The following is a 10,171-nucleotide window of genomic DNA, read 5'->3' on the forward strand; positions in this document are numbered from 1 at the left end:
CAAGCGGCAGCGGAGTCCTCCCTCCCCTGCCGAGACCTTCCGAGGTTGCTCCGCGTCCGGGTGTCGCTGGCGCCATGTGTCACTTTTACCCGCCGCTGACCTACGAACGCGGGGCCGGGATGCGGTCCGCGGGCCTCGCACGAGCCCAGCAGGCGCTCGGCGGAGACACCGACCGGCCCGTCAGCGGGGTAACGGCCTCTAGGCGTTTGGGGTCGTACCCTTCACCAGCCACCGCTTCGGTGGGTCCCTGTCCCCAGGGTCGGAGCCGCCCGCAGCCTCCCTGTCCGTGAGCTCAGGTGCTGCAGCCTCCGGGCCTCGGAGCCTCCTGCGCCGGCCCCCACGGAAGGCGGTTCTGGGGGTCCGTGGCGGGGCGGCCCCGGGGGCCGCGCGGTGGACGGTGCCGGCCGCATCCCGACCTCGCGCACCTGCGCCCGGGCCCAGGTCGGGGCGTCTCGGGGCGGGGGTCGGGCTCCGTGAGCGCGGCTGGGGGCCCCCAACACAGCTGGGGGCCGTGTCCCCGCTGCAGGCGCTCCCGACGCGCGGGGAAGCCCCAGGGTGAGGATGACGCCATCCGGGTGCGGTCACCGCAGGCACCAGGATGGAAGCATCGCAGGGCTGCGGTAGCGCGGACACGGCTCCACGAGCAGGGGTTCCGCCCGTCCCGCGCTCGGGGACACCTCCTTCGCCTCTTGCCCCTTCGGCGCCTGCGGGGCATGCGCGGGCCCGCCCCGCCCCACATCCCACACTGCCCCGCGACAGGAAGAGGGGCGTGGCTTCCGGAACTTCCGGGCGGTCGCTGTTTGGGCCGGTGACGGCTTAGCGCTTTAGCTCGCGATGGCCGCGGCCGTCGCTATGGAGACGGGTAAGTGGCGCCCGGAGCGCTCGCAGACACCGCTGCCCCGGACCAGACGCCTTGTCCCGCTCCGTCCTCCTCACCTCACTGGCGTCGACAGACGCCGACCCCGTCCGGCCTCCTGAACCCTCGGCTCCCCGGCCACCCGGCCCCGCCCCTGCCCCAGGCCCGACTCCCCCAGCCTCTCGACACCCCCCCCGGCCTCCTGACCCCCCAGCCTCCCGACACCCCCCCTCACCTGGCCTCCTGACGCCACTGCTCGACTCCCCCAGCCTCTCCTGGGAGCAGTGGCCCCCAGGGGTGAATACCCTGCCCGGCGGGGGCACCTGTGCCAGCACACCTGAGCGCTCCTCGGCTCTTGCTGCCCTTGTCTTCTCCACGCGGGGGGACAGACCGTGACCCTGACTCCGGCCGGTCTGGCCTGTCTTCCTCTAGACGATGCCGGGAACCGACTTCGCTTTCAGCTGGAGCTGGAATTCGTGCAGTGCTTAGCCAACCCCAACTACCTGAACTGTAAGTGCTTGAGCCCTTGTGCCTCCGGCGGCTTCCACTGCGCTCTGCGGAGGCGTCGCGGCTCTTGCGGTGCCTGTTTCCATGTGCACGCGGTCCGGGGGTCACAGCCGCGCGCACACGTGCGGGCGCATGCGTGCGTGCTGAACAGGCTGGGCTCGTGCTTTGACTTGGGTGTGCGGGCGGTGGGGAGGTTGCCGAGCGGAGGCTTTGCGGTAGGGGTCGCGCATCGGCCGTCCGGGTTGGTTTGCTCTACAGACTTTTTTTTTATGCTTTTCAGTTCTGGCCCAAAGAGGTTACTTCAAAGACAAAGCTTTTGTTAACTATCTTAAGTACTTACTTTACTGGAAAGAACCAGAATATGCCAAGTATCTAAAGTAAGTTTGCTTTTTATAGTCCTAATATGTGTACAGTTTGTTGTATTGCAGAACATGGATAGCTCACATGTGTTCTCGTTTCACATTGGAAAAATACATTCTGAATCTCCACTTGTTTCAGTCGCCTCCATCTTAATACAGGATGTTCTCATCTCCAGCTTGGATTACTGCGGGTCCACTCCCTGGTTGTCCCTGCTTCTGCTCCTTCCGTCCTCCTAGGTCCTCCTAGGTCCTCCCTCCCCCAGGCCAAACCAAGCAGAACAGTTTTCTACACAGAAGCCAGCTCGATCTTTCAGAAGTGTAAATTACGACACAACCCTTTCTTGCTTAGAGCCGTTCAGTGGCTTCCCACTGCATGCAGAACAAGGTCCTGTCTTTTTCCCTGGAAGAACTCTGCGATCTGGCTCTGTTCCTTGACTTTACCTTTCCCTGTGTGTGTGGGGCTGGGGGTACCGGGTAAGTGTCTTAGCATCAACAAGGTAGCTGCTTGGTTTGAAACACAAACAAAAGCCAGTTAATTACTTTGTTTCAGCTGGTTTCTGACCCTAAGGAGCCCACCATCTGTAGACCCAGCGGCATTGCCTGGGCCTGGAGATTAAAGGACACGGGGTGCTCACAAGGAAGATTTTCTGGAGGAGGTGGCCTTACCTGACTCTCAGTACAGGCAAACCTCGAGAGCGCGGGTTTGCTTGCGGACCGTGCAGGAAAGGGAGTCTTTTACCAAAGTGAGCCAAATGATTTTTTTGTTTTCCCAGTGCATTTAAAGGTGATGTTAACACTACTCCACAGGCTATTAAGTGTGCCATAGTATTAAGTAAAAAAAAGGGGACGTACCTCACAAAAATCTTGTTAAAAAACACTAACCGTAGTCTGAGCTTTTAGGGAGTCATGACCACAGATCCCCATAACGAATACAATATTGAAAAGTTTGAAATGTGAGAATTATCAAAATGTGACCCAGAGACATGAAGTGAGCAAATGTGGTTGGAAAAATGGTGCCTGTAGACTTGCTCGATGAAGGGTTGCCACAAACAGAAAACCCAAAAAACAAAACCAAGCCAGGATGTCTGTAGCTGCTGTCTTTTTTTAGGGCCACCTCGGCACCAAGCACTGTACTCGTTTAAACCTTGAACTCTCAGCTCTGCTGTGTATTAAGTAGGTGCTCAGGAAACAATAGTGAAACATCTTGTCTTTTTTCTTTTTTTAAAACAACCGTATTTGGTAGGAAAATGATTCAAACTTGTCCTTTATTCAAGCCACTTTTTGATCAGTGTCTGCTGATTCACAAAGCCAGCAGGACCCTTGCACCCTTCCTGGTCCCTTATCACCGGTCACTTGCTCCTCTAATAGTCCAGAGAGGACTTTCTTAGGTGTTGTGTGTATGTGGACTTGGAGACTGTCTGTGGACAAGGAGCCACAGGCATGGTCAAGTTCACGTCTCCCCCACAGTGTTGCTGGGGTGGCTGCCTGCACTTTGGCCGGGACCAAGTCGTCCCCTGTTGCTCCACTCAGGGACAGCCGATTCCGCCGTTAGCTGGATGCTGGAAAGTTTGTCCTTATTTTGGGATTTAACACATCCCTGCGTAGCTTCAACCCATGTTTCTGGTTTTGTCCCTGAATGACCCCTGAGCCAGTCCGTGCCCTCTGGAGGCAACTGCCCTTCCGATACACACATTCAGGAGAGGTTGAGGGTTAACCCCGTGGGCATACAGTCTGCACAGTTTGTGTGGTAGTCTCTGCCGCTGGAAGATTGGGAGGTTTCTTACCCTGATCCGAACCCTGGAAAAGCCAAACACTGCAGGTCCTTGAGCTTCCAAGTCAGTGCCTGGCTGGTCTGAGGGGCTGCGGTGCGCAGACACCTGCTCCAGCGGGATGGAGGCCCCGCGCCTGTGGGGGGCTGCTTCTCTCCGCTCTTCTCGGCTCCCTTCAGCTGCTTCTCGGGCGCCCCCCGTGGATGTTTTTGCAGTTGTGCCTTCCCCTGTTCAGTCAAGACCCTGAGAGTGGTCAGGGTGTGCTGGAGCTGATACCTTTCTTTTCTGCATGTGGGCATCACCCTTCGAGAAGTGTAACTTGAGTTCATTACAATTTTTTGCAGGGGGAAGGGACAAGGCTGCATATTGCTGACTCACTGAGAATTTTATGCCCACTCAAACCCTTCAGTATTTCGCCATGCCGCTGAGTTCTCCATTTACGTCTCATTTCTTTCCTCTTGTTGGTTGATGCTGTCATTGTAGCTGGTCCAAGTATTTACCAGTTCCTGCTCTGTCATTTAGCATACACTGAGCATTTTCTCAGCCCCCCAGGCGCCCCTCACGCCCAGGCCTTTTAACTCCCGGTGCCCGCATGGAAAGGGAAGAAAGAGCCAGGTTAGGTGTGAGCAGGGCATTTCAGGGGAAGCTGCCACGGCCCCAGGCAGCTGTGACTTCTGAGTGTAAACAGCGCACCTTCGTCGGAGCGACGGCATTGGGACCGGCCCCGCTGTGCAGTGTGGTCCTCGGGCCAGCAGCGCTGCTGTCACTGGCGGGCTCGTTTGGCGATGCAGGGCTCGGGCCCCGTGCAGACCCACTAAGTCAGACCCTGCGTTTAGGGAGTGCGTCACCGGCCCTAGGAACTGTTTTCACACTTTAGGCATTTGTGTCCTGCTTCACAGTTTTGGCTCTGGGCGCTCTCTGTGGAAGTTTTTTAATCGACTTACTCGGATTTTGTCTCTTCTATTTGAAATAATGTCTCTTAGAAAACAGGAAGGTATATATTCTTCACCCAGATATTGTAAATGTTCACATCTTCCTGGGAACATTATCTAGTCTGCAGACCTCATTGTGATTATGTCCAGTGGCTCATTAATGTCCTGTGTCTGGGACAGCATGCAGTCTAGGCCACTATGCTACGTTTTGTCTTTGTGTCTTCTTAGTCTTTAATCTGAGTTTCTTGATCCTTCCCTGCCCCCGCCTTGTGACTGTGACCCAGAAGTGATGCTATAGGCTTCTTGGTGTATCCCGTCGGAGTCGTCGTCTCTCTGACCTACTACTGGTGATGTTCATTTTGCTCACTTGGCTGAGGTGATGGGTGCCAGGTTTCTCCACATCAAGTTACTAGTTTTCCCTTGTATTTAGTAAGTATCTTGTGAGGAAATACTTTGAGACTATGTAAATACTTTGTTTCATATCGTACTTTTACCCACTAATTTTAGCATCTGTTGATACTTGCCTGAAACAATTTTTACTGTGATTTTCTAGCATTCTTTCTACACTTATTAGTTGTAATTTAGGTTTAACGAAGGAGCATTCTCTTATTCCTTACTTATTCGTTTAAAAGAGTTATATTAGGGGGCGCCTGGGTGGCTCAGTGGGTTAAGCCGCTGCCTTCGGCTCAGGTCATGATCTCAGGGTCCTGGGATCGAGTCCCGCATCGGGCTCTCTGCTCAGCGGGGAGCCTGCTTCCCCCCCGCCCCGCCTGCCTCTCCGTCTACTTGTGATCTCTCTCTGTCAAATAAATAAATAAAAAAAAAAAATCTTAAAAAAAAAAAGTTATATTAGCATGGATTCTTATTTTTATTTTCTGGAATATAATTATGTGTTTTCTTGTTCTAATGATTCCAGATTTGGCCCCTCAGATTGGCTCCTGAGTGCTTGGGACATATCCCCATAGTTTTTTGAGCACTTGACTTTCTGGTGCTACATAATGTTCCTGGTTCACCTCGTACTTTCCCTGCATTAGCCCAGGAGTCAGCCATTTCCCCCAAGAAACTCTGGAAAATGCTGTTGAAAAATCCATGATCTGGGCACAGAATGTGCTCATTGGCACCACGGTCATTGCTTCTAGGCCCTTTTTGGCACACACAGCCATGAAGGGGAGAGTGTGTATGTGTGTGTGTGTGTACACTGTGTCTGCTTCTAATCCTCGTCTGTTTCTTTGTCTCTGTGCAATAAGCCAGGGGTTCATGCTCATGTTTTCAGTTGTAGCTCCGTAACACAGGGTCCATTCTAGCCTCCCCCCTTCCTTGGCACTCCTTTTCTGATGGTTGGAAAGTTGGCTCTCTTTACACTGCACTTACCGACTTGGTTGCTCAGTCTTAGAGTATATGAGAAGTAAGTCACGGTGGAAGACTAGAACACAGGATCCATGCATAGTTCTTTGTAAAACAGACTCAATTTTGAATAGAAGTTGTCCTTGTCACTATTGATGGAAAACCAGTAGTTACCAATTAAAAAGATGATTACTAAAGTTCCAAAGTGTACATATTCCTGACCTTGGACACCACGAGAATAGCAGAGTTTAGCCCCAGCGTTGGACTCTGCTTACCCGTTCCTGTGTGGTCTTGGGCAGTATTGAATCTTCCTGAACTGAAGTTTTCTCACGTTTGAAACTGTGGCCTCATGCTGACTTGGCATGACCGGCAGAAGCAGGACACGCAGAACCCCGTACTCCCAAAGTGAGCCGCGTTAGTGTTGTAGAACTGGTAGGCGGCCCTTCGTTTCTGAGTGAGTGTCTGGATTGCAGCTGGGCGTTTCTGACCTGAACCGTGTTGGTGATTAGCTTGTGGCCCTGAACCAGGTACCCTCAGTGTCTGCACATGTTGGAGCTGCTGCAGTACGAGCACTTCCGCAAGGAGCTGGTGAATGCGCAGTGCGCCAAGTTCATCGACGAGCAGCAGATCCTGCACTGGCAGCACTACTCCCGGAAGCGCATGCGCCTGCAGCAGGCGCTGGCCGAGCAGCAGCAGCAGAACAGTGCCGCGGGGAAGTGAGGCGCCGCAGCGGACTTTCCAGCTCCCTTTGTGTGGGGGGGGCACCCGAACCTGCGGAGGGCCCTTGCCTCCGGCTACCTCCCTCCAGCTCCCTTTGTATTGTTTGTGGGCTGCTGCTGTCACACAGTTGTACTTTGGTTTCCTGTGGGTTTGTAAGTTATTATTAGCTCAACCAACTGAATAAAGACACACGTCAGGTGCTTTAAACCACTGGAAGGCTGCAGTGAGGGATGGGGCACGGGGAGGGCCCCCAAATGTCCCGAACTCCAAGCCTAGCTCTGTTCCTCACGTACAGTGGGGCCTGGGCAAGTCCGTCTCCTCCGACCTTCTGTCCCTCAGTGAACTGCCCTACCCCTCTCACCTACAGAACGAGTGCAAGGGAGTCCGTGATTTCCTTTGGCCAGAGACAGGACCCGCAGAAGGACTCACCTATGAAACCGCTTGCTTTGCGAAGGCGGGGGGGGCTTCAAGGACCGGACATGGCTAGGTCACTGACCTAGTGATGGCGGGGAAGATGGTGGTTAATGTCTAACTGGACTCTTGACCTTGGACCGGAATAAAGATGAGGAGCCTCACCCAGGTGCAGTCACCCAGCACCGCTGACATTTACGTGGTAGGGGCTACGATCCATGCGACGTCCCATTCACATCTCGCTGGCAGAACCAGCCTTGTCTGTGAAGGAGGAAACTGAGGTATAGACTGGTTATGAAACTTGCCTCCTGTTACACAGCTAGGAACTGGTGATCAGTGGCACTGACTCCTGGGCTGGGGCTCCTGCCACCACTGGGTTCTCTGGGCTCTGACCGCTCTCTACCACTGGCCTCACCCAGAGTGGGAAGCACGTTCAGACAGTGAACTGCACTGCCTGTGGGGGGCAGAGGCTGGGTTAGAGGCGCCCTGCTCTCCTCCATGGGTCACACTAGCGTCTACATTCTAAAGCCAAAGAAGATGCTATAGGACAAACGCGCTTTGTCAGTTCATGGCATTGAAGGTAAAAGATCTGAACTCCTTTTGTGATTTGGAATTTGCTTTCTGCACTGGTAGGGGCTTTTAGATACTTTTGTCCCCTCTAGTAATGCATGCCCTTGGGCTATTACTGTCACTGCTGTAGACTTAGCTTACCTGTATCTTAAAGATTCCCACATACTACAAGCAAACAGAAGAGTTCGTGGGCATTTTTTTTTTAAAGATTATGTTCATTTATTTGACAGAGACACAGCAAGAGAGGGAACAGAAGTAGGGGGAGCGGGAGAGGGAGAAGTAGGCTTCCTGCTGAGCAGGGAGCCCAATGCGGGGCTCGATCCCAGGACCCTGGGGTCTTGACCTGAGCCAAAGGTAGAAGCTTAACAACTGAGCCACCCAGGTGTCCCTAATAGCACTTTATATTTAGACAGAAACCAGTTTGTTTCACATCATCATTTCTTTATTGCTAACATGAATTCAAAGCAGGTATGCAGTTGCCTTCATACTAGAGCAAATCAGGACATCAAGACACAGTTGCCATCATCAAATCTTAATCTTCGGAGAACAACATCTCCACGAGGTTGGCCTGAAGACACTCAGATTCCACCAGTTTTTGGGGCTGTAAGAGAAGAATGGTCTAATCTTAAGCCACAGGTACAGACATGGTATTAGGAGGACAAGTGGCGTTCTGCCGTGAGTGACACAAATCTTACAGCAGAGAAGCCATGCCATTCAGAAGCTATCAACTAGTTGTAACAGGTCTTTGGAAATAGTTAAGCTGTTTGCCTTAAGATGAATCACTTGGCTCTGCAGACTACAACGAGAGACAGCAAGTCCAGTGCCATTCCCTTCCCCTCAAGTTTTTAATTTAGGATACCAGGGCCATGGCTAACCTAGAGGAGGTGCCCCTTCTTTTTGACCAGAATTCTGGGTTAAGTGGAAAGCAACTGCTGGTGTTGTAAGGAATGCTGCGTTGACCGAACTTCCTGAGCCGTGCTTCCAGAGTTTTAAAACGGATTGGCTTTCAGAAACCATGACAGAGACTGACTACCTAGATACGTGTGTTATTAACAGTTTGTTGGGGTTGGCCATAGGGATGGACAGCCAGGTGGTGTATTTTTCATGCACTCTGAACACCAATGTGCTACTTGGGATGAAATGTCAAGATCTCTTCTAACGAGGGTGAGCTGAGACCCCAACACAATGAAAGGAAAGACACTTACTGTTCCGTATTTAAGTAGTGTAGGCACTGCCGTCACTTTCAGATTTTTTCTGAAGTCGTTATTTGGATCTTTCCAACTATTTTGAAAAGAAGAGGTGATCAGGTTTCTCACAGGTTACTTAATATTCGATACATTCCTACATCTAGTCTGTTAGAACTCATTGCTTTTGTTGCAAACGTTTATCGAGCCTTGAAGACTATGACATTGTGACTCTGCACGGTTTTCCTTAAGAGCGTGAAAACAACATAAAATAAAGGTAAAGACAGTTAGGTTCTGGACTAAAACCAGGCCAGACGCATTGCATCACCTGCAATGGCTAAGTACTCAGAATTTGTCTTTAATCACTCCTAACAGCGGGACTTACCGACTACACCGAGAACCGAGACCTCTGTCCCGAGGCCCTGCCCACCTGAGCTGCGCATGTCTAGTGCGCGTCTGGAACAGGGAATCGGCACTTACTAGGGTTTCTCTCCCACCTGGCAGTAGATGAACACACACCCCTCACTCATGTGCTTCAGCCCCTCTCGAACGACGGGTTCAGCTGGAAACGGAAAAGACCTAAGATAAGACCCGACGCGCCGGGACAGCCGGCACCGAGAGCCCGTCCGCTGCAGGGGGCGGCAGGCGGGTCCTGAGCCGGCTCCGGGCGAACACCCGCTCCCCTGCGCGAGCGAGCGCTCGGGGCCTGGCGCGGTGCGCGGGCTCCGGCGGGGACCCGGAGGCGCGCCGGGCCCCCTCGTCCGCCGCTTCCCTGCCCCGGCCGGGCCCGTGGCCGCCCGCGAGCCCGCCTCACCCTGCACGCAGTCGGGGCACCAGCTCTGCCCGCCCGCGTCCTTGGAGCCGGTGAAGTAGGCGAAGATGGTTTTGTCGCGGTGCCGCTCCACGGCCCGGCTGAACTCCTCGAAACCGCGCACGCTCAGCTCCTCGCGGCCCGCCATCGCTCCGCCGGCCGGGGTCTCGGGGGGCGCGGCCGCGATCTCGGGGCGAGGCCCCGTGCGGGGCGGGGCGCGGCTGCTTCCGGCCGGGCTGGCGGCGGGGCGGGGCCCGGGGCTCCGCGGCGCTACGGGGGCCTTGGGCGGCCACACCGCGTCGGCGCCGCCCGTCCGCGCTCGCTTGTCCGCACCGTCCGCGCCGGCCCTGCGCAGGCCACCGAGCCTCTGCCCGAGACGCCCCGGCCCCGGCCGAGGCCCCATGAGCGCCAGCCGCCCAGCCCGCCGCCGCGCAGCCCCGGGACCCCTGGCGGCTCGGGCGCCCTAACGGCTCCCACGCCGCCCTGCGCCGTTGCCATGGCGACCGGGCGAGCGGCCGGAAGCGCGGCCTAGCAGGTCCCCCGCCCGCCTCCCGGTAGCCGCGCCGCGCCCCAGGCCAGGTGGGCTCGGGCCGGGGCTGGGGGGTTTCTGGGAAGCTGTGCCCGCAGGGGCGGACCCGGGGCCCTGGAAAGCCGGACCCGGGGCCCTGGAAAGCCGGAGCCGGGGCCGTCCCCGCCGCCGTCCCCGTC

The 10,171-nt window shown here is 55.1% G+C and overlaps 3 protein-coding genes across 3 annotated transcripts in view; 2 read left to right on the forward strand and 1 right to left on the reverse strand.

The window, feature by feature from the left end:
- The first annotated feature begins 766 nt into the window (after nucleotides 1-766).
- On the forward strand, nucleotides 767-6,694 carry LOC111161232 (mediator complex subunit 31). The gene is made up of 4 exons (XM_022524831.1): nucleotides 767-862; nucleotides 1,289-1,366; nucleotides 1,644-1,740; nucleotides 6,295-6,694. Exons 1-4 carry the CDS (start codon nucleotides 835-837, stop codon nucleotides 6,485-6,487), a joined length of 396 nt encoding a protein of 131 aa, XP_022380539.1. The 5' UTR covers nucleotides 767-834; the 3' UTR covers nucleotides 6,488-6,694.
- A 1,194-nt stretch (nucleotides 6,695-7,888) lies between these two features.
- On the reverse strand, nucleotides 7,889-9,672 carry LOC111161176 (thioredoxin domain containing 17). The gene is made up of 4 exons (XM_022524722.1): nucleotides 9,467-9,672; nucleotides 9,133-9,214; nucleotides 8,674-8,749; nucleotides 7,889-8,069 (listed from the first exon to the last, which is right to left on the reverse strand). The coding sequence occupies exons 1-4, from the start codon at nucleotides 9,609-9,611 to the stop codon at nucleotides 8,001-8,003; spliced, it is 372 nt and encodes a 123-aa protein (XP_022380430.1). The 5' UTR covers nucleotides 9,612-9,672; the 3' UTR covers nucleotides 7,889-8,000.
- A 103-nt stretch (nucleotides 9,673-9,775) lies between these two features.
- The window catches only part of LOC111161183 (KIAA0753 ortholog), a 43,113-nt gene continuing 42,717 nt past the window's right edge, over nucleotides 9,776-10,171 (forward strand). The window contains exon 1 of the mRNA XM_022524746.1: nucleotides 9,776-10,042. The gene's annotated coding sequence lies outside the window, so the exon portion shown is untranslated. The remainder of the gene's footprint in view (nucleotides 10,043-10,171) is intronic.

Source organism: Enhydra lutris, unplaced genomic scaffold (assembly GCF_002288905.1).
Source record: "Enhydra lutris kenyoni isolate GAN:26980312 unplaced genomic scaffold, ASM228890v2 scaffoldscaffold82, whole genome shotgun sequence".
NCBI classification, from domain to species: domain Eukaryota; kingdom Metazoa; phylum Chordata; class Mammalia; order Carnivora; family Mustelidae; genus Enhydra; species Enhydra lutris.